Here is a 27,217-nt window from a genome sequence, read left to right as displayed (position 1 = left end):
CCTCTCCTGGGCACTACTGTTGGCTTTCCAAAATGGCGCCTCTGCCCTGGGCCTACTCAGGCCGAGGAAGTCTCCCCATTTCTTCATGCGCGACTCTCCAGTGAGGGCTGGGCACACTTTTGGGTGCTATTGGCAGTAGGTAGGGTGAGGCCAGGGACGCTATCCAACATCCTACCACCCCCGGGGGGCCACACCGCAGACAGATGGCCACACCGCCATCTGGGCCAAAGTCCAGCGCACCAAAATCACGTCACTTGGCCCCAGCTGAAGGGCACTGACCGTGAAGTTCCTATTGAAATGTCCTCGAACGTGTCCTCCATGTGCCCAGAGATGAGTGGACTGGACGGGGTGAGAACGGCAGCTGCCTGCAGCCAGCCCATCACGTGGACTCGCGGTCTTGTCCTCCTCAGCTGCCCTGGGTGGACAGCCCACCAGGGCTCCCTGGGACAGAGACCACCTGCCTACTGTGGCCAAGCTGCTGGGTCCCATCCCCTGGCTGCAGAAGCCCCCCCAGCAGCCAGACCCAGGGACACAGCCTCCCCTACAGCTCCCCGCTCCCCGAGACCCGCCTGAGACACGCCCACTGCTTCTGGAGCTCTGGACCCTGAGCCTGGGGTCCACTTCCAGTTTGGATGCCTGTGACTGTCGAGAGCATCTGGCTCTCCCGGAAGCTGCCAGGAAGAGTGTGGGGGCTTCAGCTCTGCTCAAGCTGTCTCTAGGGAGAGATGGATCTGACTGGGAGGGCGGGTCTGGAGAAGCGAGCTCTTCCTCCTACTGGGTGGACGTGGTGGGTCTCAGCCGGGTTCCTGCCCCACCCCTGGGCAGGGGAGCCCCGGAGAGCACCCTGACTCTGTTCACCTGGAAGGAGCAGGCTGGAGGAGGCCTGGGCACTTCCTCCTGGCCATGGTCACTGTTTACCAGGTCCGCCCTGGGACATGCTTGCTGGGCGTGCTCAGACGGGGAGGGACGAACGGACAGTCCTGCAGGGCTCTGTTCTGGGAACGTCTCTTTGAGGGGGTGAGTGTCCCAGGTGGGACTGGTGTCCCTAGGGGTGTGGTCTGAGTGCCTGGAAGCCCCCTCCACAAACCTCTGGCACGTTGGCCTGGCAGCATTGCGTTTCCCTTCTGTCCTGAGCTGCCCCCGGGGACTTGGCCTGGCAGGCTGGGGTCCCCGATGTGGCTCCTCTGTAGCCCTCCCACCAACACTGAGACCAGAGGTGAAGAAGGCTGGACAGGGGGCCACCCCTGGGCTCTCCTCCCTCGCTCCTTCTCTTGCCCAGGGGTGGGGTGTCCTGATCCCATCCCCCCCCAGGTCTGTGCTGCTCTGAGCCCTGCTGGTCCAGGCGCACAGAACGTGAGAACACCCAGAGCCAGCCGGAAGCCACTCCTCAGGGTTAGTAGATTCCTTGGTTTCCTGGGTGGGGAATGGGAAGATTCCAGGAGGGGGAAGAGGTGATCAGGGACAGAGGCTGGGCCCAGAGTGGGATCCCGTGGGCAGCAGGCAATGGTAGGTGAGTGGGAGGGCCAGCCTGGGTGTCTGGGATGCCCCCTCCTTCTTGGCCCCTGCTGCGGCCACCAGCGGGACTCTACAGCCTGGGGTCAGCCAAGCACAGCAGTCCACTGGGAAGGGTTTGTCAAATCATCACTCCGTGGCGAGGAGGCTGGGAGGTCAGCACAGGGGCGTGTGGCAATGTCCTGCCTGTTCATGGGGCCTGCTCCACCCCCACCCTGACTTCCAGAAGATGTGTCAGGTCTTGACCCTCCCTCCTCCCTCCTAAGAAAGCACACGTCCTCCCTGCCCTCATCTGCCCTCCCGTGGGTCCCCTCCCAGCCTCTGACCATCCCCGGCCTCCACCCTCTTTCCTCCCTTGCTGAGGCCACATGGCTAGCCTCCACCAAGGCAGGACAGTCCTGCCTCTGGGCCTTGGGGTCTTTCCACGTGCTATTCCAAAACCATAGACTTTGGAGTGTCCTGCTTTGGGGACAGTGTCCAGGGTACAGTGGATGCTCAAATTATTTGAGGATGGAGCAGAAGAAGAGAGGAAGGGAAGAGGGGAGAATAGACTGGGTGAGGGAGGCAAAGAACTGGAAACTCGGGGCGTAGATGCTGTTTAGAGAAGACAACTCAGGAGGGCAGCAGAGGAAGGGGGTACTCTGCTAGCAGAACTGGGGTCAAGAAAAGGTTTGGGGAGAGGGGTGGGGAGAAAGGCCAGCCTGATTGTGTGCAGGTGGGCAGGACCCGGGGAGGGAAACCCACAGTCCAGGTGAGGGTGGTGGCCAGCCCCTAGGGGAGGGTGCACTTCAGGCCTCTCGGTGCCACGTGCATGGGCCCTGCTCCTTTCTGGGACACCATCGACTCTGCCACCAAGGTGCTCATCACCTTAACATACACCGTATGAGCCACCAGTCTGTCTCCTAAATGGACAGGGGTCTGGGCTCCGTGAAGTTCAACAGCATTTTCCCCAATCGTAATAAAAAAGAATGAAAGGAAAATGAAGAGGTTACAGGCAGACAACTTGCAACAACTTCCCAAAAAGTTAGCATCAAACACCGTTTCACCAACAGCGCAACTCTATTTTAGGTTAACAAAAGCCAAAAGTGACTTTAGATTTGTCAGGGTGCTAAAAATAATGACTCTGCCTTTTCAGCTTTTCCCAGTTGCCTGTCTGAAAGCCCGGGGAAGCCACAGAGGCTGCTTTTCCGTGCCCGCAGTGTTTTCTAGCACCTCGGGGTCTAGCCAGCAACTGCTGTTTTCTAACAGTGTCCGTTTTCCTGGGCTTCTGTCCCCCTAGCTGGGTTGCAAACCTGTATGCAGGCCAGGCTCACTGACAGGTAGACAGGGGCCAGCCACCATCCCCTCTGTCCTCTCCTCCTCCACACCTTTAAGTAGTCCTAGGCCCTTCCTGGAACACAGAACTGTTTGGGGAAAGTCCTTCAGATGTGGGCGAAGGGCGGGAACTCGGAGCAGAGGCTCACAGATCCTGCTAGCTCCTGGCTCTCCCGCCCTCCCTTCTCTCTTGTTGGCTGGTCTGAAATATGGCCAGTTGAAATCCTGTTTGGTCCACAGTAACCCCACCCCTCACTCCCTCCAACAACTGGCTAGGCACACTGAAAATGCTAAGGCTTCCATTTGGAAAAAATAAAAATAATCCCCCCCTGAGTTCACCAAAACTAGGAGCCCAGGGGGAGAGGGATGATGGGGAAAAGCCCTCTCTCCAAAGGACACACATCCCTTGGCTCAGTCAGTGGCTACAGTCTGCACAGGGGGAAGGAGATAAGGCAGTGTAGACCCAAGAGCCAGGCTGGAGGGGAAGGGTGGGCGGTGGGTTGCCTGGGGCCCTCGAGGGACAGGTCTGAGTCTCAAGTCCTGGACAGAGTCCACCCGACACCGCGAATCCGGCCATTTGGGGGGGCGGGGGCTGCAGGGGGCCGCGCCGTTGCGGCCCGGGCGGCGGGTTCCAGGTGCGCAGCGCCGGGTCAGGGCGCGGGGCGGGTGGTGCGGGAGGCCCGCCGTGCCAGGCTGGGCACAACAAAGCCGGGGCTCTGGGGAGGGCCAGGAGGCGCGGGAGGCGCGGGAGGAGGGGTGCTGGGAGCGCCGGCCTGCACTGGCCGCCAGCCACCGAGAGGAGGAGCAGAGGATCCTCGGAGCGCAATAAAACGCCCGGCTCGGGCCGAGCCCGCAGCAAACACATCCATAGAAGGCAGTCGGGGAGCCGAGCCGGGCCGCCGCCGCCGCCGCCCCGCTTTCTTCTCCGCGCGCCCGCTGCCCCCGCGCCCGGCCCGCGCCGCCCGAGACAAAGAGCAGAGAAAGTTTGCGCGGGCGCACGGGCAGGTGAGCAGGGTGCGCCGGCCCCGCCCGGCCCCCAGCCCGCCGCCGAGAGCAGCCACCGCCGGGGCGCCGGCCCGCCGACCCCGGCCCGCCATGGGCGCCGCGGCCCACAGCCTGCGGCTGGCGCTCGGCCTCCTGCTGCTGGCGACGCTGCTGCGCCCGGCCGACGCCTGCAGCTGCTCCCCCGTGCACCCGCAACAGGCGTTCTGCAACGCAGACGTAGGTAAGCGGCGCGACCCCCGCCCGCGCGCCCGCAGCCCGCCCGCTCCCTCGAGAGTCCTGCAAGTGGACGCCCCGGGCGCACTTTCTCCCCCTCCCGTCTCGCCCTTTCTTTCCCTCTCTTTGCCGAGATGCTTCACGACCTCAAAATTCCATCGAAATTCCGCAGCAGCTCCAGCCCCAGAAAAGGGAGCCAGGGAAGGCTGGGGCTTGGGTTTTGGCAGGCGGCCGCCCTGGGATGCCAGCGCTGGGGGCGGGGGACACGGCGGCAGTGGGGGTGACTGGAGGTCTGGGGACCCGGGGAAGAAACTTGCCCAGGTGAGATGCGAGCTGGGCTTCCCTGGGCTCCGGACTGGGTGGGGACGGGATTCCCTGCGGGGGCTCCTCCCACCAGACCCTTTTGGGGGCTCAGACATGAAGCAGGGGGCAGGATGGAAGCCCCCCATGCCGCGGGGTAGGTTCCACAAGCTTGAGGGGGAAGGCGAGAAAGACATAGACCTGGCTCCTTGCTGGGTGCCCTGGCCAGGAGGCCCCACCAACAGGACCTGGCAGGGATCGGGACCCTGAGTGGTTTTTTTGTGGGTGACTTTTTCAGGATGTCCACAAAAACTGAAGGCCTTGGTGACTGGAGGGGCCCTGGGATCTGTGCCGCCAATCTCCATCACCCGGGGGACTCCTGGCCTCCAAAGGTGGGGCTGGCGAGCAGGAGGGGCAAAGTGGTCTGATCCACAGAGGAGCAGGAGACAGAAGTGGGCGAGTGCCGCAGGCAGTGCCACCCAGGCTGACACTTGCCGACCCTCCAGGCCTGGCGCTGGGCATGTTCAGGTGCAGGGCTCTGGGCCTCGAAGTCCCTCTGCCTTCCCTTTGAATTTTGCTCCTAATTCTCAGTCAAGTGCCCTGTACCCTTGCTGTGAAGCTGGGCACCCCTCTCCTGCCCTGACTGGTGCCAGCAATGCCCTCTCCATGCCCACTCTGGGGCTCCTGTCCCCACCCCAGTGGGCCTGCCCAGCCTGGGAATTTTCAGCAGCTCCTGCCTGTGGGACCACGTGGCTGAGCCACCTGGTGCAGGGCGTGGTGAGGGCTTGCAGCGTACCCTCCTCCAAACCTGGTGTGGGGGCAGTGGGCCTCTTCTCCAGTTTGACTTTGTTGTGCAGCAGCATTTGGGGGTGAAGAGAGGCTCCTCCCCACAAGGGCACCACGGGTAGGTTCCTTGGGGGTGTCCCTGAAGTGCAGGCCTGTCCTGGCTCCTGTCCTGAGCTAGGCTGCATTTCTGATCAAGTCGTGGGGCCCAGAAGGAAACTGGCCTGTAGGACCTGGGGCTTGGGTTCAGAGGAGCTGAGCAAGAAGCAGCTGAGCGAGGGATGCCCTCCACGCCCCGGTCGCGTGGGGAGAGAATTTCTGGGCAGCCACTTCTGTCCTTGCCCAGCTGGTGAAGGCACCCACTGCCGGGCACTGCTTTTGCTTTGGTTTGGTCCAGGGCTCTTGCTTGTGCCTCGAGGCCCTCTTCTGCCTAGATTCCCTGGCATTGGTGTCAAATTGTTGCACTGAATCATCATAAAGCCCCAACTTGTAACCCTGTCCCAGCACAGAGGCCCAGTCACACTGCAAAGCCCAGCCTGTCTGGCTCCTGTGGCCACTGTAAAACAGGACCACACCTGGGGGACTTAAAACATGGGGATTTGTCACGTTCAGGAGGCCAGAAGCCTGAAACGCAGATGTGGGCAGGGGGTGTCCGTCTGGGGGCTCCTATTCCAGGTCTCTCCTAGCTTTGGGTGGCTCCTGGCAGTCCTTGGTATTTTCTGGGTACAGACTCATCCCGCCAAGCGCTGCCTCTGTCTTCACACTGCCCTCTCCCCTGGGTATGTGTCTGGCTCCAAATCTCCCTCCGGTAAGGACACCTGCCATTGGGTTGAGGGCCCGCCCTAGTCTAGTAGGGCCTCATCTTGACTTGATTACTCCAGCAATGACCCTATTTCCGAATAGGTTAGGTTCTGGCTGGACGTAGTCTGGGGTGAGGGCCCTACTAAACCCAGTGCCCCAGGCTGCCCTCCTTGCTTATCCAACTTGGGATAAAAGGTGGAGGACACCCCAGGGTAGGGCCCTGGGTAGGCCCTGCTGGTCCATAGTGGCTGGTCTGTCCTCTAGGATTTTCCTTTGAGGGGCACTGGTTGGTGACTTGCTCAGCAGTAGTAGTTCCTCATCCTGGGAATAGGATTACCTGGGGGGCATCTAAAGATGACTCGGGCTGGGATCTCTTTGTAGACACAAAGGGCCTGGCTCAGACCTCTACTTTTGTAGTTTAAAAAGCCCCCCAGGCAGCTGGGCACGGTGGCACATGCCTGTAATCCCAGTGGCTTGGGAGGCTAAGGTAGGAAGATCAAAAACTCAAAGTCAGCCTCGGCAACTTAGCTAGACTCAGAAATGGGGAGGGCTGGGGATGTGGCTCAGTGGTTAGGCACCCCTGGGTTCAATCCCTGGTACAAAAAAAAGAAGAAGAAGAAACACCCCTGGGGAGAGTTTGTGCAATCAGGACTCTGACCACAGGGTGCACGTTGGGAGCTGATGAAGGCCAACGTTTCTCGAGACAGGCTGGCTCCTGTCACTCCTGGCTGGCTGCAGCCTTGCTAACCAGCCTGGGGTCAACACGAGGCGCTTGGTTTGAGAAACAGAATGCTCTCTGCTGCGGAAGAATTTCTGGGAGGTGTCTCTCTGGCCAGGAGAGGACTGGAAGTGTGGTCAGCAAAGGGACTTCTCTGTGAGGTCAGGACATTGAGGAAGAGACCATCTGGCCTGCTCCTGGAGGACCCTCAGTCCCTGTCCTTTCCAGGAAGGTCAAGACCAACAGGAGGCTCTGTGTCTCCATAGCAGTGCTGCGCAGGCTCCGGCCCGTTCCCTCTCCTCCAGCGCATCCTTCGCCACCTGCTGCAGGCCTGTGTGGCGACCGTAACTCTAGCCACGCGGGCGGGGGGAGGCTGGAGTTGCCGAGCCAGCTGGGTCACTTGGCAGACCCTGGATGCCTCCGCTGATTTTTGGTGTCAAGAGTAAATCTAGGAGCTATTTGGACCTAGAGAATAAAATTCCCCCTCCAGCCGGGAGGCGATGCCCAGAGCCGTCTTGCTCCCTGACTGCACCCTCCTCCGCTGGCTGCTCCCATCTCCAGAAACTGCCCCCTCAAGCCTCTGATGGTCTCTAGTCGCAGCTGGAGATGGGCTGCTGTCAAGGCCACATGGCCATATGCTGGGTCCAGGGCACACAGGCCGAGGGCATCCTGACTTTGTATGGGTCTGGGGGGTGGGTCCGGTGTGTGTAGTGATAGGACCAGACAGGTAGGTGTAGCCACCCCAGAAAACTCACAGCAAGCCCTTGACGATGGCTGTGTCCCACCCTCACTTGTGGAAAGCAAGGGGGCATCTGGTCTCGGCGGAGCCAGGCCTTCCGTGGATGGGGCTGCTCTTTGGACACTGTGGGTGTCTCTTGCATTGTGTCCCCTGCGGGGATGGAGGCCTGCTGCCGAGGCAGCGACTGGGGCCTGAGTCGCTGGAGCCAAGGAGGCGAGGTGTGCAGGGGCCTGGGGTGGGGCAGGTGTGGAAGGGCACCCTCCCCACCGGCGCTCCTCCTGCCTGGGACGGCTCTGGCAGGCGCCTGTCCGAGCTGCGGGTGGGCTTGGTTACCTGCTGTCCGAGGACTCCCCACCTCTGCTCATCGCCTCGCCCAGTCCTGATGAGGAACCCTGAGGCCAGGCCCCAGGCGGCGGAGGTGGGGGGCTCTCGGGTTCAGAAATAGCTGAGAGATGTGCAGCGGGGACCCCAGGAAGCCGGAAGGTTCCAGGAGAAAGTGCAGCAGGAGGAAGAAAACGCAGGGGAGGAGACCAGGGAGGAGGAGGAGGAGGCAGCCCCGCCGTGGCAGGAGGTGGGGACCCACGTCTCCTCCCTCCCTGCAGGATGACTGGCACTAGCCCTGGGTCATGCGCCCCTCTGCCTCCTCTAGGAGGAAGGTCCCCCACATGTCCCGGGTCCCCCTACCGGCTCAGCCTTGGCTCCCAACGATCTGGAAGCTTCTGTTTGTCGTCTTCCACGTGGGCGCCGTTCCTGGGGAAGGAGCCCTGGGTGGGCAGCAGCTGCCCTTTCAACTCACACCTTGGTGGGAGGAGGCGGCACCCTGGGAGGGGAGGACACACACCCTACCGGAAGGGTGGGCCTGGGTGACTGCCTTGGGGACCTCCTTCTTCTTATAGCAGAGTCTCATTTTGTGTGGTGATGGCTTGGCTGCATTCTGGGGCCAACTATACACACAGAGTCCTGTGGCAGGTGCTTCCGAGTCTGGAGCAGTGAGTCAGTGCCCGCTCCTGTCTCCTGGAAGGGAGGGGAGAGAGCAGACCTTGGGCTGTCTCCCCGATGCCCCTCAGGGCCAGCCTGGAGGGCAGACTGCATCCAAGGCGAGGGGGCCTGCAGGCAGAGGAACATGCCCAGCCAAGACAGGGCCTGGTGGGCTAGGGTCAGGTGGGGCAAATGGACTGGAGCCGAGGGCGTGGAGTGGAGAGTGGGCGACTGGAGAAGGGTGAGTGGACGGGAGCATGGTCGGCCTCGAGCCCGGGAGCAGCAGCAAGGCTGGCGGGGTGGCTGCTTCCCGCCTCCTGAGAGCTGTTACCCAGGGTGGCGGGCGGGAGGGCAGGGCGCCGGGGCGAGAGCACTATCGGGGAGCAGGGCAGTCCCTGCAACTGCACCCAGGAAGGACTGGGAGATGGAGATGGGCCTCGAGCAGGGCCTGGGGCTCAGGGGTGCACCCAGTGGGAGGCCCCGTGGTGCTCAGGGCCAGTGTCCCCTCCTGGTCAGCTGGTCAGGCAGGGTGGGGTCTGGGCAGGAGCTGCCAGTCCTTCAGCAGACAGTGGGAAATGGGGGAGGGGCCACGTGGAGGGGGAGAGCCAGCGGGGACAGGGCACTGGCCTTGGCAGCAGAGCATAGTCAGAGGCTGGCTCTGCACACCAAGTCCTGGCCTGTGACCTGGTCCAGCAGAGGGACGTGGGACAAGGGGCCTGGCCTCCATGTCTCCATCTCTGAAGTGGAGGCAGGAATCGGCCCCCTAGGGTCATGGGTGAAGGTGGGCTCCCAGGGCCCGAGCCTTGCTGTGGGCTGTCCAGGGGGGCGTGGGATCAGCTCTTCCTGCGTCCGATGCCGAGCTGGACCTCCCAGCCGGGGCTGGGGACCAGGGCTGGGGCGGGACGTGTGGTCCCACAGGTGGGGAGCTGAGTCTGCTCTGGTGCCTCCAGGGGCCTGGAGGCTGGTCAGGACGAGTCTGTGACAGGAGAGGGAGGTGACAATGGCCCTAAGAGCAGCGACAGTGGTGGTGGCACCGAGTGCCAAGTGCTAGAGGGAGCCACGTCCCACACGTCCCTGGCACTCACGCGTCACCTCCTCAGCAGACGTCCAGGCTGAGCCCCAGGCCCAGCAAGGCACTTGCTCAGGGCCTCGCAGCTAGAAGCAGCTGGACAGAAGAGGGTCATTGAACCAGAGGCTGTGAGGAGGGAGGCAGAGGCTGCTGGACTCTGGTGTGGCCGGTGGGCTGCCCGCCCGCTGTGGGTTCTTACAGGGAACAGTGGGCAGGCGTGTGCGATGGCACCACAGATCCGTGCGTCTGTGACCTGCGAAGTCGCCCGGGCGCACCAGTCCGCAGACGCGGTGTCCCGGTGTCGGGGTGTCCTGTGGTCGCCGTGTCGGCGTTGTCAAGTGCAGTGGGCGTTTTCAGAAACCGCCACGCCCTGGTGTCCATTTTAACAAGGTTAATTGATCCAACACTCGGTGGAGAGACTCGAGGTTGCTGCTGCCCTGAAACCTGAGCAAACAAGGGTGCAGACGCCAAGCGCCTGTGTGGGGCAGCCGCGGCCTGGAGGAGGGCCCCAGCATCCTGGGCTGTGGGGAGATCAGGGTGATCTTTAAAGATCTTCTGTCTAAACGCATTTTCTAAAGCCTCTGCAATCAGCGCGTGTTGTATAATTAAAGTCAAAGGCCGTGCAGGCTGGGGTGTGGCTCAGCGGTAGCACAAGGGCTTAGCATGAGCAAGGCCCTGGGTCAGTTCCCAGCACGGTCCCCAGCCCCCCCACCCGGGAAAAGGCATTTGGGATGCACATGCAGAGAGGAGGGCTTCCCGGGATGGCCAGGGGTGGAAGGGCTGACCCAGGAAGGGCCCAGCAGCCCGAGTTCCCCGCCTCAGCAGTGTGTACTGCACCCAGGTTGGTGAGACGGGGTCCCAGGCAGGGCAGTCGGCCTGTGAACCCTGGCTGGCTCCTTTCAGAGTCTGGCGCACTGTGCGCCCGGCCCTGGCACCTGCTGTGGTGCATCAGGTCTTACTGGAACACAGCTGTACCCACTGGACATGCCTGGTCTCTGGCTGTGTTTTGTCTGCAAGAGTGGAGCTGGGCAGGGGAGCCGGGGTGCTGGAGCCTCGCAGACGAAGCTGGCTGTGTGGCCCCTTACAGAAACGCTTTCAGACCCTGTCACCAAGGGCAGGCTGCACAGGTTTGGGCTTCCTGGGCCGGTACACCTCTCACCACTTCCTGCTCCCTGTTCTAGAGGCAAGCAGGATACCTGGAGAGGAGGGGACACCTGGGTCATTCTCTAAAGTGACCTTGGAGATGCTGTGGATTCGCCCACCTGTTCTGGGCTCAGGGGAGGTGGGTGGGCTTCGAGGGGAAAGCCTGCTGTCTGCTGCGGACACTCTTTGACAGCCGGCTCTTCACCGCAGAAGTAGACGTTTTAGAGAAAAAAGTCGAAGGAGAGGTGTTGGGGAAACGGCTGGGCTCTGGGCCCGACAGGGAGGGTTCTGTCCCAGCTTGGTGCCTCTTGGAGCCTGTCTCCCTGTCTGCGAGAGCCGGCTGCACTTCTCAGGTTGCACCTGCTCCGTGGCTGCTGATGGGGAGCGCAGGGTGCACAGCCTGGGGGCTGGGGAGGCATCTGCCCCCCTTGAACTCTAGGAGCCAGACAGTCTCCAGAGAGACCCGTGGCCTCTGTCCCAAGGGCCTTTAGGAGGAAAGGCGGGCAGGCAGCACAGGAAGGGGCACCTCCCGTGTGCATGGTGCAAGACTATGACGTTCTGGTGGCAGCCTGGGCCCAGGCTGGCTCCCCTGTCCTCCCAAGCTCGAGTCTGCCGCCCAACAGCCCTCGGCCCAGGTCTGGAACCCAGGGAGCAGGGGGGTTTCAGAGCCACCAGCCCAGGCCACACGAGGAGGGTGACATGCTCTGAGTGGTCACGGTGCTGCGTTGACTAGAGGCCTCCTGGGACGCCAGGTGCTCGTCATTTCCAGGCACCACCCCCTGTCGGTCCAGTGGCTTGAGAAGGCCCTGTGCTGGCTGGTGGCCCGCTGGGGTCCGTGACCTGGGAGGGGTAGATGGCCAGGAGAGGATTCAGAAGAAAGCTGGGGCGCCACGGGCGTGAGGGGGCACGTGCTGTGTGTCCAGCGCAGCTGCACAGAGCTCATGCCTGCGCCTCACAGTGGCCCAGGGCCGGAGCCTGCCCTCACCATGTGGCCCTCCCACACTAGGGAGACCGGGATCCATGTGCCCTGGTCCCATGGCTGCGAGGTGTCCCAGAGCAACCACAGCCAGGTCTCAGTCACCAGCCGTGGAGTCCAGGGTGCTTCAAGGACACAGCCCTTGATGTGGCCTTGGGAGAAAGGACTAGGTGCCGCTCACAGGCTTCAGGTCCCTGGTGGGTGGTGTGTTCAGGACTGTGTCGACCTCATGGCTGGAGGGCTTTGGGGACAAGGGCTCCCTGTCCAGCACCTTCAGGGAGAGGTGGCTTTCCTCTGTAGCGCTCCTGGCGTTCAACCTCCAGCCCTCAGCTGTCCCGGGGAGAAGAGGAGCAGCCTGGCCCGGCCCAGGGAGAAAGCAGGCCCGTGGGGGAAGGGGCTGGTACGGAGCGGCCATCGGCTTCCATGACCCTGACTCTTGGCTGTGACATCTTGTCCCCATGGCCCAGTGGACTCCAGGGTGGGAGCGAAGGAACGACCAGTTCTGGAAGGCAGGGGCCAGGCAGCCAGGCAACAGCTGAGAAGTCCAGATGCTGGGCCTTCAGTGCAGGGGCACCTCCCGGCTCTTCCCTTGTCCCAAGGACTCTGTGGGGGAGGCCGGAGGGCGGCTCGGGTTTGGACAGGGGGAAGCCATGACTCGCCCAAGGTCACCAGCCGAGCAAGGTGCCAGAGTTCTAGGAGGTGGATCCTGGCTCGAGGCTCTCAGACAGGATGGGTCCACGCCTTAGAGCTCTGTTGGTCAGGAGGCTCTTGTCCTTGACGTGGGGCCATCTGATCGTGAGCACTTTTTTTTAAAACAATTTTTTTACACCGTTATTTTATGTACTCATTTTTATGTGGTGCCGAGGATGGAACTCAGCGCCTTCACGTGCTAGGCAAGTGCTCTGCCACTGAGCCCCTGCCCAGCCCTTAAAGGAGCTTTGGAGCCTCGGAGGGGCGGGGCGGCAGCCATCGAGGGCTGTGGAAAGGAAACTTCCTGTGTCCGGCAACCCCGGATCTGGGGACTTTTCACCCTAAGCCTCTAGTGACAAGGTTGTCTTCCCTGCTTACCTTTCTCAGGGGGTGCCAGAGCCCCTGGACATGAAGCAGCGGGGCCGTGGCTGGGCAGGCTACAGTAGTGGACGCTCTGCTGGTGACAAGTGTGTAGGTTTCTAAGTGGAACTAAAGAAGTGTGGACGCCTGAGAGGCTCAGACTGCCTTTGGCAAATGCAGGTTTTCTAACTGTGCTGTGATGAACTTGAATTTGCTGCAGTGTGGGTCTCATCGCAGCCAACAGTGGTACAGACCCAGCTCCAGGCCTGGCTGGTTTAGGCCGATTCCACGCGCAGCGTTTAGCAGAGCGGCCTGATCCAGGCATGGGCTGTGTTCTAGGGACCAGGGACTCGAGGGCTGAGTCGGAGGGCCCTGGCTCGGCAGACGTGTCCTAACCCCAGGGCAGACCTGGAGGCGCCGACCTGAAGTGGTGCCGGACGTTTTGAGAGAGCCGCCGTCAAAGCCCTGCGTGCTGTGGCTTTGAGGCACCCTGCTATGTCCCTCCGCTCCAGAACTTTCTCTTGCTGAATGGTGAGTGTCCAGAGGAAGAGGAAGGAGAACTGGACCCCAGACTTTGTATCTTCGAAGCTTTAGTCATCAGGGTTCTCCAGAAAGCAAGACCAATAGGAAATATAGATGCACAGACGACGGAATTTATTATGGGCCTTGGCTCTCACGATGACGGAGCTGAGATTCCCACAATCTGCCGTCTGCAAGCAGCAGAACTGGGGGGTGGGGGGGCTGGTGGTGTGATTCATTCTGAGTCCAAAGGCCTGAGAGCCTGGATGTCACAGCTCCAGCAGGGAGAGAATTTTCCTCCCATCTGCCCCTCGGTTCTGTCCCGGCCCTGGACAAGATGGGACGATGGCTGCCCGTGCTGGGTGGGGTCAGGCAGTCTATGGATTCCAAGGTGGCTCTCTTCCAGAACACCCTTCCCACACGCCCAGAAATCCTGTTGGCCAGCTATCTGGGCAGCCCTTAGCCCAGTCAGTTGACAGAGAAAATTCACATCCTAAGGGCTGAGAAGAGGGACCAAAGAAACGGGTGGGTGGCCTTTGGTGGAGAAGAGCCTCACTGCCCTGGCTCAAGGGCCAGTGACCTCTCCCAGGGCCTGCCCAGCTCAGACAGAGCCTCTGGCCCCAGGCTCAGCTCTCCTGATACTGAATCCTGAGATGCTCTCACCTTGGCCAAATCCAGGCCGTTCACTTCCCCCTCACCCAAGAACAAGCCCCAAGAATTGGTGGCTTTGCCGCTTGGGACCGAAGCCATGTTCCCCAAACTAGATCTCTCAATGGTCAGGTTTGCAGAGGGTGCCCCAGCCCTAGAGCAAGGTGGAGCATGGCTTGGTGTCTTGTCTGTGGGGGGAAGGTGGGGGACGGAGGGGACGGGAAAGAGTCCTCTCCCCCCCTTGGACTGGGGCTCTACATTGGCGGCTGGAGCAGGTGGGAAGCAGAAGCCCGTTTCCCCTCCGCCAGACGCTTTCCCCGCAGGAGAAGGGGTGGGAGGTCCTGTCGGAGCCCCGACCTGGAAGCAGGCTCCCTGAATGTCCTGGGAGCTGGGGGAAGAGCCAGACTCCGAGCAGGGGGGGGGGGTGCCAGACCCTCCCTCCACAGGGCCCCCATCACCCGCTGCTGGTGCTCTCACCTGTGTGTCTGGCCCGTCGCTATCCCCAGCCTCACCCCTGCAGTGATGTCACAGCCCAGCAGCTCTGCTGTTCCCATGGCAACAGCCTGCTGGAGCCAGCCAGTGGGGACTGCTGGGCTGCTGGAGAGGGCGGAGGTCAGTGGGCCCCTGAGACCCCTGCAGACCACCTGGGGTACAGGTTCTCCTTGTGTCTGCCCCCTGATCTGGTGTGAGGGTGGACTTTTCTGTGCCCGGCTGTTTGAGGAGGTGGTGGGGAGAGGGCCAGTAGGAGGAGGCTGCAGGCCACAGGTCCACAAGGCCCACCTGGAAGTCCCCACGCTCCGGGGAGCTCCCCGGACGGTTGGATGGGGGCAGGCTGGGCAGGGGAGCTGTGGGGATGGGACGGGGACGGGGCTGGGCTGACTGTGGTTTTGGAGGAGTGGACGGTGTCAGGAGGCGGCTGGAGCAGCCCTGAGGGTGCTGAGCTCCGGGGGTGCTCGGTCAGCAAGTGGATGATGGACACTGTCCTTGTGTTTAGTGAGGCGCCAGTTGGATCTGCCATAAGAGGTCCCTGTGCGAGCTCGTGTCTGGACCATGTGTGTAGAGGTCAGTCCACCTTGGGGTCTGCCAGTGTGAGGCTGGTGGAGGAGGCCGCTGGCCCAGCTCACGCCCAGAGCTGCCCAGTCCTGGGGGACAAACCCACAGAGTCCCAGGCCCCCAGGATCAGGGCCTGGCTGGGACTCGTATTCTCCCCTGACACCCCCAGTCCAAAACCCAGTGCAGCGGCTCACCTGAGCTGGGAACTAGCAAACACCAGGGTGTGCTCAGCACGCGGGGGCCCACAGAGCATGGTTTTAGAGGCTAGAACTCAGAGGAGTGCAGTGAAACCCAGTTTGTGATATTTATTCTATGTGGGCTTGGCTTGGATGCCTGCAGTGATGGGTCTCTCACTACCTACCCATGATTTCAAGACAGCCCAGTAGGAAGTGCTTCCTTCCAGCTGCCCATGTGCTGCCTCCCTGTAATGTGTTCTCAGACGTCCAGCTCCATCATCTGGAGACACACACAGTAAGTACCGCCCTCTCCCCAAACGGCTGGCCAGGCTCTTGGGGGTTCCCGTGTCATGTGGACACAGCTGTCACCACCCTGTTTCACAGATGAGCAGACTGAGGCACCCCAAGTTGGGCAGCCTGCCCTGGGTCACACGGCCGTGTCCCTGTCCACCTCAGTGCCATTCTGGACTTCTCTGTCCCCAGCGAACGCCTCTGCCTGGCCTCCTCTGAACGTTCCAGGATCCTAGGACTCCTCCTCCCGTGCACGGCCTGTCCTGTCACTCCCTTCCTGGGCTCTGAGTCCATGGCCTGCCCTGCCCTGCTGACCTCTGCCCTTCTTTCTGGGCCTGGGGAAAGCTGTCTCTTCCCGGGCTCCCTTGTTCTCCAGGCAGCTCGTTCTTACCTTTCTCACTGGGCTCATTCCTAATCGTTTCAGTAGTTGTGCTGCGGTTTTGAAATGCTGACCCCGTGACATTGTCACATGGCCACTTCCAGGACAGACTCTTCTTCTCACCTTGTGAAAGTCACTTAGACCTGCATCTGCCTGTCAGTTCCCTGTGGCTCACCACTGTCTTCATATCTCTGTGGTGCGTGCTCTGCCCTTGGCAGAGCCTCCCCGTGAGCCAGGCACCGTCTTCCAAGTTCCTAGGACTGTCTCCTCTGACACCCCATCTCTGAGGCTGCATGGCTGATGCTCCATCTCCCCTGTTGCTCTTTTTCCCCTGATGCTCCATCTCCTCTGATGCCCCATCTCTGACCTCCATCTCTGACCCTCCGTCTCTGACCCTCTGTCTCTGACCTCCATCTCTGACCCTCTGTCTCTGACGCTCCATCTCTGACCTCCATCTCTGACCTCCATCTCTGACCTTCTGTCTCTGACCTCCATCTCTGACCCTCCATCTCTGACCTCCACCTCTGACCTTCTGTCTCTGACACTCCATCTCTGACCTCCATCTCTGACCTTCTGTCTCTGACCTCCATCTCTGACCCTCCATCTCTGACCTCCACCTCTGACCTTCTGTCTCTGACACTCCATCTCTGACCTCCATCTCTGACCTCCATCTCTGACCCTCTGACCTCCATCTCTGACCTCCATCTCTGACCTTCTGTCTCTGACCTCCATCTCTGACCCTCCATCTCTGACCTTCCATTTCTGACTCTCAGTCTCTGACCCTCCATCTCTGACCTCCATCTCTGACCCTCTGACCTCCATCTCTGACCTCCGTCTCTGACCCTCTGTCTCTGACCTCCATCTCTGACCTCCATCTCTAACCCTCCATCTCTGACCTCTATCTCTAACCCTCCATCTCTGACCCTCTGTCTCTGACGCTCCATCTCTGACCCTCCATCTCTGACCCTCTGTCTCTGACGCTCCATCTCTGACCCTCTGACCTCCGTCTCTGACCTCTCCATCTCTGACCCTCCATCTCTGACCCTCCATCTCTGACGCTCCATCTCTGACCCTCCATTTCATCTGATGGTCACACCCTAGGGACAGGCATGTGCTCTTTGGGCCTGGTTGCCCTCGGCACCTCGGTGTCCTCTTGCCCTCTGTGTGGCCGGGTGAGGTCTGGCCAGTGCAGGCCTGGCTGGACCACCACCTGCTTGTTCTGGGTGTTCCTTTGAGTGCAGGTAAGGCCCAGGTTGCCTTTCGTCCTCCCTTTCATACTCACGCACGTGTATTTGGGGACCCACGTGTGGTTTGGGGTGTGTTCCACACATCTCATCTTGGTAGATCTAGCCAGGGTGTAAGCTGTTCGACATCTTCCCAGCTGGAGTTTTGTGGCTGACTTAGTGTCTTCCTGTGGGCCTCTGTGTCCTGTGGGGTCCGCATCTTAGAATGGATGAGCTTCGATGGAACTCAGGTGCCTGGTGCATGGCAGGGCCCATCAGTACCTCCGCCCCATTTCCTCCAGTGTTCCGCGCAGCGTGCCCAGCTTCCTGGTGTGGGTGCCAGTGCGGGCCAGTCTAGAGGGGCGGGCTGCTGTCGAGAGAGGAGGACACGGGGAGCTGTAAGGAGCCCATTGAAAATGGGCCTTACCTGCACCCAGATCACATTCTGGGGTCACCTAGTTTCAGGATCTCTGCTCTATACTTCTTAAAAAAAGATCCCCATGGTATCATCCCAAAGAAATTCAGAGTCTGTGAGCTCCCAGAAGACGGGGAATGTCCTCCACGCAGGAGACCCTCAGCTCTGCCTGTGTGGGAAGGGCCTCGTGGTGGACGCCAGCTAGCCGAGCCTTTCTGTAGCTGACTGATGTGTTTCCGAGAGGTGCTCACCGGGCAGCTAGGTCTGCTTGTGGCTTTGGAGGGCACTGCGTCCTCAGGGAGGGGGACTGGGCTGGACAGGATGGGAGGGAGCCACGGGGTGGCTCAGTGTTCCTGGCCTGAGGATGACAGAGGACCTGGTGGACGTCCCTGCCCTGTGGCTTGGAGTGGGTAGGCTCCGTCGGGGCCGGGCCCGGGTGTTTGTGCTGCAGGCAGCCGTGGGCCACGTCTGGGGACTTGCTGGTGAGGAAGTGGGCCATCGGCACAGGCCGGCTGGGTAGGCGGAGGCTGCAGCCCTGCTGTGGGAAGGGCTGCCGGCCAAGGGCAGGGCCAGAGGAAGACAGCTGGGGGGCCTGGGGGCTCAGGTGAGAGATGCTCAGGAAGTCAGAGGTCAGGCCAAAGTCCACTTGTGCCACAAAAGTGGCTTCCAGCTCTGACCTCCCCAGCTGCAGATTAGGAGTCTGGGACTAGGGGTCTGCTTGCTCAGAGGTGAGTCCTTGCAACACTGCCCTTGAGCTGTGTGACCTCAGGCAATGTATTCAACCTCTCTGAGTCTCTGCTTCCCCATCAGAAAGCATGGATAGGCCCAGGCCTCGCCATCCACCCCTGGTGGGATAGCGAGTTGGTGTGGAAGGGTGTGTGTGAAGCTTGGGGACACTGAACACACACAGGTCTGACATCAGCCAGAGTTGTGTGGTCACTGAGGCCGCGTCCTCCTGGCCAGCTACATGGGGTCCTGTCTCTCCCTGTATGTTAACTGGTTTAGTTAGATATCTACAAAATGGCACACGGCCTCAGGGGTCACCCGGGGGCCACGTTGGCATGGGTTCCAGCCAAGAAGACGGTGTGCGTGAGGCCCCTGGAAGCCAGAGTGGGGAGGACAGGGACGAGGGCCACCCGAGGATGGAGAGAGGCAGCCGAGTCCTGCTGCTGTCCCCACGGTGGCCACCCTCCCTGCTGTCAGCTCGCATTCAGGTGGGACATGGCAGGGCTGCATCCATCATGTGCCAGGGTCAGTGTCTCCGAGGGTCAAGGGCGGATTTAGCCCCGAGGCTGTCACACTCGGGGGACCCGGCAGCAGGGTCATAATTGCAGGGCCTGAGTCTTGGTCACGACGGCCACCACTTAGCTGTGTGACCATCCTGAGGGAACTGGCCCTGAGGTCGTGGGTGTGGTCTGCGCCATGCCCCCCTTGCTGCCCTGTGTGGCAGCAGGTGCCTCTCCTGTAGGAGCGGGGGCTGGGCCTGCTCAGGGCGCCCACAGGAGCCTGCATCCTGCCGCCAGCCCTGGCCTCTCTGAGCACCAGCCTGTTCCTGGCGCCTTCCGCAGGCTCTGAGCATGATGCTTTCCTGGACCCCACTGGGGCCTGCTGCAGATGCCCACTGCCGGGGCGGCTCAGAGGCCCTGGGGTCTCCTGTGGGAGGGGGCCTGTGCCCCCCGCTACCTGTGTAGGGGGCGTCCTCAAGGCAGGGTTAGGTTCTGCACCTGCTGAAAAACTGTCCAGGCAGCGGCTGGGCGTGGCTGCTGGGGCCACAGGGCTGCAGAGAGCAGGAGGGAGAATGGGTCCAGGGTCCCGGAGGCTCTGGTGCCCCGGGAAGGCCAGACAGGTGTCCACCCTGCCTTCCTGGTGCCCCGAGGGCAGTGCCTGTTGGGAAAGGGCTGCGGTTTCCCAGACAGGTTGGAGGCAGCAGTGACCGGCAGCCCGTCTGCTCCTTGGCAGGGGCCTCGAGGGGATGCCCAGAATATTCCACAGGGATGGGGGGACGGGAGTGTGGCCAGGGGACTGCCCTGTGCAGGACGGTCAGCCAGCAGAGCACATGACCTCCCGCCTGGTGAGTGTCCTTCCTGGGGCACTGGCAGCCTGTCCTGCAGGGCTGGGGAGCCCCTAGGAGACTGGGGGCAGACACTCCAGGAGGGGGGTGTCCAGGGGCTCCTACCCCTGGACACCTCAGGCTCAGGAAGGCTTAGTGATCTTCCTTGCCAGAGTGCCACAGGCCCCAGTGGACCCTGTCCTGGTCCCACGGTGGTACATGGTGGAGGGCACGGGGGACAGCAGGGACCACAGGAGGCACTGAGAACATGGCAGTAAGGGTACACCTTAGGGTGTCCTGGGTCCCCAACTTCTGAGCTGTGGAACTGACTGATTTCCCGACTTCACCTCAAAGCTCCCTGAATGTAGGTCGTGAAGTGAGCTTGGGGCGGGGGCGCTCCTGTAGACGTCAGTGAGGCCGAGTCTTAATGCTCGTCACCTGCTGATAAAGGTGAGGAGGCAGTCGCTCCCGGCTCAAAATAGACTTGGCTCCTTGGGGTGCCATGAGCCCCACTCTCTCAGGGGTCTCCTGAGACAGACAAAGGGACGTTCACAGCAGCCCAGCTCCCTCCCCGCCTCTTTGGACACCCCTGTGGCCAGTCCCAGAGGAAGGACCCATGAGACCCAGATTCAAACGCAGCTCCTGCGTGAGCAGGGAAAGTCTCCCACCCACGGAGCCTCGGTGACTTCTTGGTTGGAAGCGCTTCCGTTTCTCCTGGGTGTGGCCAGGGATGGGCTCCCTGGGTCAAGGGGTGAGTCTGTGCTGACCTTTTAAAGAAAGCGCCAGCTCTTTTCCAAAGTGGCTGCCGTCTGCATTCCACCAACACTTGCCGTGGTTGACTGTCCCTGGAGCTGTAGTCACCAGCATGTGAAGTGGCCTTCCGCTGCGGCCTCATGGGCGTTGGCCTGAGGACTGCTGCTGTGGGGAGCCTGCAGACGGCATCAGCGTACATCTGTCTCCTTGGGTGAACGTCCACTTAGACATTTTGCCCATTTGTGAATCAGATCATTCATCTTCGTGTTAAGTTGTAAGCGAGGTTCAGGGTTCTGGGCTGGAGTTGGCTCTTGGGTGCCTGATCTGCAGATGTCTGTACATCCGTGCTGGGTTCTCACTGGGCCAGGGGTGCCTTTCGGAGCCCAGCGGTGTGGACTTTCCTGTGTGTCCATCTCCTCCTCTGCGGCTCGAGCTTTGGGATTGTATCTGAATGTTCTTTGACTAAGTCAAGGCCTGCAAGGAGCCACCTGTGTTTCCTCCTGAGCACTTACGCCCTGCTCGAAGGTCTGCGACCCCCTGTGGGCTCGTCTTGTGTGTGGTGTGATGAAGGATGGAGATTCCTCTTTTTTTGTGTGCATAGTTACAGTGTGATTTGTTGGAAACAAAAAAAGCACAAAGGGCGGGGGACACAGCTCAGTTGGTAGAGGGCTTGTCCCCCATGCACAGGGCCCTGGGTTCATCCCCAGCAACACACACACACACACACGCACACACACACACACACACACATACAGAGAGACTGTTCTTTTCTCCATTGAGCCTCGGTGTCACCTTTGTGGAGACCCAGCTGTCCCTCCTGCTGTCCTGGCCCTGTGGAACGTGACATCAGCCACTGCTCTTGCAGATGATTGCAGTCAGTGGCCCGATTTACCAAGAGGTGCAAGGACCCCGCCCCCCCAGATGTTCAGTCAAAGCCAGCGTCAGTGTGACCAACCGTGGTGCTGTGGTCTGCCCGGACAGCAGTTGGCCCAGCTGTGTGACCTGCTCAAGTGTCCCCCTCCCTCCCTGCCTCAGTTTCCCCATCAGTGAACCAGGGATGATAACAGCTCCTTCCCTCCCAGGTTTACAAGACAAAATAAATGAACCGTTGGGGTACCAGGTGCCCCCGGGGAGCCCGGGCAGTTAACATTGGCTGGAACATGGGTGGGCGGCTACTTCCTGTGTGCCGCCACCTCTTTTGGCTCAAATGGTTGAGCCTGGTTCCACACAGGCTCAAAACGAGAGGGTTGGCCTGCAGTATCCGGGAAGCAGCCGCTGCAGCTCACAAATCCGGCTGCTGCTGGCATCAACGCCAAGTGGCCACAGACATGGGGACATGCACTTCCTCCTCTAGGTAGGCCTGAGCAAGCACAGGCCCTTCCTGGTGCCAGGGAGACCTATGGGAGTCCTCTGATTGATAGTCACACGGAGAGAGAGAGAGCCGGGGATCGTGAAAAGACTTGGAACCCTGCTCCTCTCTCCGTTGGGTTTGTATTTCAAGTGCCAAACTTGCACGCACGCACCCACACGCACGGACACGCAGGCGGGTGCACAAGTCTGTCTGCACACACCAGCATGCACAGACACACACAGACGCTGCCTGGCGAGCTCCTCCCTCCCCCACCCCCTCCTCTTTGATTCATAAGGTCCCTCCCCTCAGAGGCCATGCTTCCTCCCTGCCCCCCCCAGGTGAGTTAGCAGGTGCTTCTGATGGCACCCTCCCACCCTCACCTGGACCCTAACATGTGCCTTGGCCTCTGTCTTGGCACTATTGACATTTTGACCAGCTCCCCCTTTGGCACGGGGCCCATTCTGTGCATCCCTGGCCTCTGCCCAGCCTACAGCACCTCCTCTCCAGGTGTGACCTCCAAAAACATCCTCAGATGTTGCCAAATGTCCTCTGGATGCCAAACCACACCCTAGAGAAAGCCACTGTCCTAAAGGCTCTGACTTTTCAGTGATTGGGTACAGAATGGGCCTTGGTGGGCAGAGGTCGGGGAGAGACCTGGAGCGCATGCTTCAGTGTATCCCCGACTAGGACTCCCGTGTGCCCTTGTCTCCAGGGTCTTGCTCACTCTCCTGAGAGCGCTCGGGAAGCTGCGTGTGTCCTCCTGCCCTCGTAGGTTCCCCGTGAACAGCAGTGGCCTCTGTGGTCCCCGGGCAATAGAAGCCTCACTCTGGCTGCAGCCGCGTGCCCTGGGAAGAAGAGCTCACGGGAATCCTGAGAACCTCAGAGGGAGCCCCGATGCCCGGCTCCTCGCCCCACGACTCAGTCATGCTGCTGAGGCAGAAGCACACGACGCTGAAAGTCAGAGAACCCGAAGACGATAGCCCTCTGCCCAGGAGGCCCAACCTGCAGTGGAGAGCCCAGCAGCTGCTGCAGCTGGCCGAGGAGCTGCAGGCAGAGTGGCAGGAGGCCCAGCTCCTCGAGGACCTGGAGCAGCTCTGTTCCACCCCCGTGCTGGGTGGGGCCACAGCCGGGTGGGCGGTGGAGAACGAAGCCCAAGCCGAGGACGAGGCCGACCTGGAGAAGCCTGCCCCGCGAGGAGCAGAAAGGTCCCCGAAGGTGAAGGACAAGCACAGAGTGGCCCTTCGAGAACCCAAGAGTCACCAGGAAGAGCTGCCCAGGCAGCAAGCGCGACGCCCCAAGCCCCAGAGAAAAGCAGTGGGCTCCGAGAGGCAGGGGGCCACCAAACCCCGGGGTCTGGGTCCCACCGAGAAGAGCAAACGGAAACGGGTGACTTCAAGCAAGACCAGCAGCGGCCGCCAGCCCGTGACCCCTCGGGTGGGCAGAAGTGTGAAGCCACACCTGGCCCCGGGGGAAGAACTCAGGGGCCTGCAGGAGAAGCAGAGAGCCCGGGAGGGGAGGAGGAAGGCGGGGAAGGGCACCACCGTTCACTTTGCCAGAGGCCTGAGGAACATCTCCGAGAACCAGGGTCCCAGGGACAGACGGGAGGAGTTCCAGCAGCTGTGGCCAGCGAGCTCCACCCACAAGAGGGAAGCCGTGGCCCCCTCGACTCCAGACAAGTGCATCCCCAAGAACAGGTGGCAGAGAGAGCTGGAGTCGGCCTTCGAGCAGCTGTTTAACTCAAACAGGAAGCTCAAGAGGCACTTGAAGCAGCACCTCGACTCGAGGTCCAGGCTGGACCCTGACCCCCAGGAGCAGGTCTTTTCAGTCACGCAGGAGTTCGAGAGTGACACCCCACAAGAGGGGGCGGCCGAGGTGGAGTCGCTGCCTGCTGGTGAGTCTGGGGATCCTGCAGAGGCCAAGGTCTCCCCGAAGTCATCCAAGACCGATTTGAAACAGTCACTAAGCAAGGAGGGACTCCCCAGATGCCACCAGGTGGCCCAGCCTGCAGTGAAGGACGGAAGCCAGACATCGTTGGCCGAGGCGGATACGGCTATCGACGAAGAGGACCTGCTCTTTAAAAGCACCGAGTGTGAGCAGGAGGCCTCCGAGCTGGCCACACTGATGGACAGCTGCCCCCAGCCTCACCTGCAGGAGCAGGCTCGAGGAGCAGACTGGACGGCCTTTGCCCAGAAGCCGCCGAGGCTGGAGCTGGAGTGGAGGAGGCAAAAGCCGTCGTTTGAGTCCGTGGAGCTCCCAGACATGAGCTTGGAGATCCACTACTCGGCCGAGCTGGAGGAGGAACGGAAGGAGCGGAGGAGATTGCGCCTGGCCCTCCTGAAGTCCTACCCCAGCAGTTACCAGATAAGGGGCAGAGTGTCCCCGTCCCCGGTTAAGCTCACCTCCTCCTCCAACAGCAGCCTCATCGAAGACGAGGGCAAGCAGAACCAGATGATCCGCGACATTCAGCTGCAGATTTCAGAGCAAAACAAGTTGCACGAGCAGTTTCTGGAAAAGGCCAGGAAGCGCTTGCTGGAGTTTCAGAGAATATGTTAAAAGGCGACGGTCCACCCTGCAAAATACAGCACTGTCACGGTTTCGCCTGCCTGTCCCTGAGTCCGTAGGGCCTGACTTGTGGCCTCGGTAGAGGTCAGTGGTGTCCTCACACCGTCCTTTGCTGTGGGGTCGGGGAAGTGAGTCCAGCCTGTCTGGGGCAGACAGAGGGAAGGCTGTGTCCACGGGCCCTGGGCACACGTGGAAACTCCAGGGAGATTCTGCCCTTTGGATGTTTTAGCTGAGTCAATGCTGGGATTTGAGGGGCATCCCAGGTCAGGGGGGCCCAGTTTCAAGAGAGACATCATTTGGTGCTTAGCCCCTGGCCAAGACGTTAACAGAGCTGACACTGAGACCTCTCGGGCTTTCAAACGACAGAGCCAACTTTGCTTAGAGTCCACCACACACTTCATTCCTGTGACCTTAGTGCCTGGGGGAGGACGGCAGGAGCGGGAGAGACTAAGAACGAGAAGGAAGGCAGCCCAGCCCTGCTGAGTGCCCGCTGCAGGCTGGCTGGGTGGGGGGGGGGCAACTGGGCATTTGGTCAGTCTCCTGCTTGTTGGTTTTACCTTTGACCCAGCCAGGGAGACCCCCACAATGGGGAGCGGGCTTTTTTTTTTTCCCTGCCAATTGCAGACTTAGGGACAGGGACAGGGGTTGGCAAACTTTTTAGGCCAAGAGCCAGAGAGTAAATGTTCTTGATTGGCCAGCAGCTTCTTCCACTGCTGGACTCTCATGAGCAACCGTGGAGGGCACAGAAAGAGTGGTTTGATTTGCAGAGAGTTGTTGGCTGGAGGTGGCTCTGGGGCCAGAGTTTGGTGATCTTGGGGCTAGGACAGTGCTTGAGCCTCCCCTTCTCTTCCAAGTGCCCTTGGATACCTCGGCACCTTGGTCTCATTGGTCCACCAACAGCCTTATTGACCTCATGTGTATTTTTCAGACAAAGTAATGAACAAACAACCGTGAGCCTGTCGCCCAGACCCAGGCTCTGGAGTACTTGCTGAGAAGCCACATATGGTGCCTGTGTGCTGCTGTCCTTTTCTCCACCCCTGCCTCCTCCCTGGGGAGGTCCCCACAGGGCTCGGGGTCAGCCCGGCTCTCAGCCATGTATGATTGACGTTGCAGCGGGTGGTTTCTCCTGCTTCTGGACTGTCTACCAGGGGTGGGAGGTCCCACGTGGTCTCTGGGAGGTCCTCTTTAAGTCTGGGCACAGGGACTGGCATTCATCGGTGCCACACGAAGGTGTGGCTCATTTTCTCAGGCAGGGCGGTATCGTCCCGAGGCTCCCCGGGCCTCCTTCCCAGGATCGGAGCTGCTTTTGTGCCTGTTTCTGAAAAGACAGCTGGATCCGCGGTGCCTTTGGATCAAAAAGTTGGGTGCTAAGTAGATGCTTGTGTGGGTTAATCCCAGGTTTGGGCACTAAGTTTTTTAAGTGCTTTGGGGAATTTAGAACACGTCAGTACGGTGGGCGTGGTGAGATCCTACTCACTCTCTCCATTGCTCCCTAGAAGGGGCTTCCTCTAATGTTCCCAGTGATGAATCTTGGAGAGCCATGGGCCTCAGGGGCAGTGCAGGATACACAGAGGGGGTAGTAAGAGTGGGTAGTGAAGTGTGTCACCATAGCTGACAGGGACCAGAAAACCCCATGGGGTGCCGGATGCCCTCCAGGTGTGCGTGGCTCGGAGAAGCCAGAGCCAGGTTCTCAGAGAGCATCCCACACCCAGAGCACTGCTGTGCTCACGGGGACGGCCGCGGTGGCAGCCCACAGATTTGGGGGCTTGGCTGTTTGTATCTTGGTCATCATGTCCCCTGCGCCCACTGGAGCTTCGGCTTTACCTGAGGCCCAGGCTGGCCCTGCATGGGATGACCTGGAGCAAGCTGTGGGCCACACAGTGTCCTCCGTCTGAGGCAGAGAGGGAGTGGTGGGGTCCTGGGCTTCAGGCCTGGCTGGGATGGCCCCGGGCGTTGTGAGGCCGAGGTCCGCCTGGCTTGGCCTGGAAGCCACAGGCTGAGGGTGGACGAGACTTCCCTAGCTGGGTTGTTTTTGTTTCCATTTGCAAAGGCAATGTTTGTGGCCCGGGTGTCGCAAGGGAGGGGTCGCCCCTTCCTGGCCACCCTGGAGCTAAACTAGGTGTGGGGATGGGTCTCGAGACACCGGAGGGTGACTCATCTTTGCCTGGACTGTCACACCTACACTGTCCCCTGGCAGCGGGACAAGACACCCCGTTCTTTCCCACCTGTCTCGAAGAAGGCCCAGGGGAAAGGGCTGGCCGTGGCCTGGGCCAGTGGTGTGGGTAATAAATCAACCTCTTGGGACTTTTCCTCCCCCCCGACGGATGGCCGTCCTGTGCTTCTCTGTGAAGGGGTCGCGGGGGCCTCCCCACCCCATCTGCAGGAGCCCAGGGGGCTCTGTCCCTCGGTCACCTTGGGTGGCTGATGGTGGTGTGAAGGGCCACGGGGCGGCCTCAGGCCCCCCGGGTCCCCACGGCGTGCACCTGTGTCCACCAGGAGCACACATCCTGGCGAGCACGTGGCCCTGCCGCCCGACTAGGGCTGGGTGACTCGCCAGCTTCCTCCCAAGCCTTGACGGCACCCCTGGGCCCGGGCTCTCGCCGCCCCTCTCTCCACCGCTCCTTCCTGACATAGCTGCAGGGAGGAGGACACTTCCTGACTCTTGCCTCTCTGGTGCCCCTAAGTCTTCCCCAAAGCCATGGTCCCCGCTGACGGCCTCACGGCAGCCTGGAGCTGGGGGTCCAGACTGGGTTCACGTGGCCCCTGCCACTTGCCTGGCCTCCCTGGCTTCTGTTTGGCTGTGACATGGGGCAGTGCTCTGGAAGGCCGGGCCCCCAGAAGGTGTCCACAGAGTGCAGCTGGGTGGTGGGGAGACCCAGACCTGAGCTCTGCTGCTCCTGAAGCACCCCTGGGCCTCCCCGTGTTCCAGAGCTCTCTGCTGGGTGGTGCTCATAAGCCCACCCTGGGGACGGCGTCCCTCTCTGCCCCCTCGGGGCTCTGCATCACCCGGACGGCTCTCTGCTCACTCCCTGGCATCCCACCCTGTGGGTCCTTCTCCCCAGACCCGGTGACTCCGAAAGGCCTTCACGGCTGACCTGGTGGTGGACGGGGCTCCCTGCCTGCCCACGAGGTTTGCGGGGGAGCAGCAGCAGAGCCGTGTGCCCCCCGAGTTAGCCGTCCCTGGGTTGAGGGCAGG

At 61.1% G+C, this 27,217-nt stretch overlaps 2 protein-coding genes across 2 annotated transcripts in view; both read left to right on the top strand.

Annotated features, from left to right (window-relative positions):
• Positions 1-3,686: 3,686 nt before the first annotated feature.
• The window catches only part of Timp2 (TIMP metallopeptidase inhibitor 2), a 42,714-nt gene continuing 19,183 nt past the window's right edge, over positions 3,687-27,217 (top strand). The window contains exon 1 of the mRNA XM_026408407.2: positions 3,687-4,051. Coding sequence (XP_026264192.1) covers positions 3,922-4,051 — 130 coding nt within the window. The 5' untranslated portion in view covers positions 3,687-3,921. The remainder of the gene's footprint in view (positions 4,052-27,217) is intronic.
• Cep295nl (CEP295 N-terminal like) lies at positions 22,384-24,012 on the top strand. Its single transcript, XM_077800735.1, has one exon. It carries the CDS (start codon positions 22,384-22,386, stop codon positions 24,010-24,012), a length of 1,629 nt encoding a protein of 542 aa, XP_077656861.1.

This window comes from Urocitellus parryii, chromosome 7, assembly GCF_045843805.1.
Source record: "Urocitellus parryii isolate mUroPar1 chromosome 7, mUroPar1.hap1, whole genome shotgun sequence".
In the NCBI taxonomy this organism is placed as follows: Eukaryota; Metazoa; Chordata; class Mammalia; order Rodentia; family Sciuridae; genus Urocitellus; species Urocitellus parryii.
Note: the sequence above shows the minus strand (reverse complement) of the source record. Positions and strands in the feature narration are given on the sequence as shown.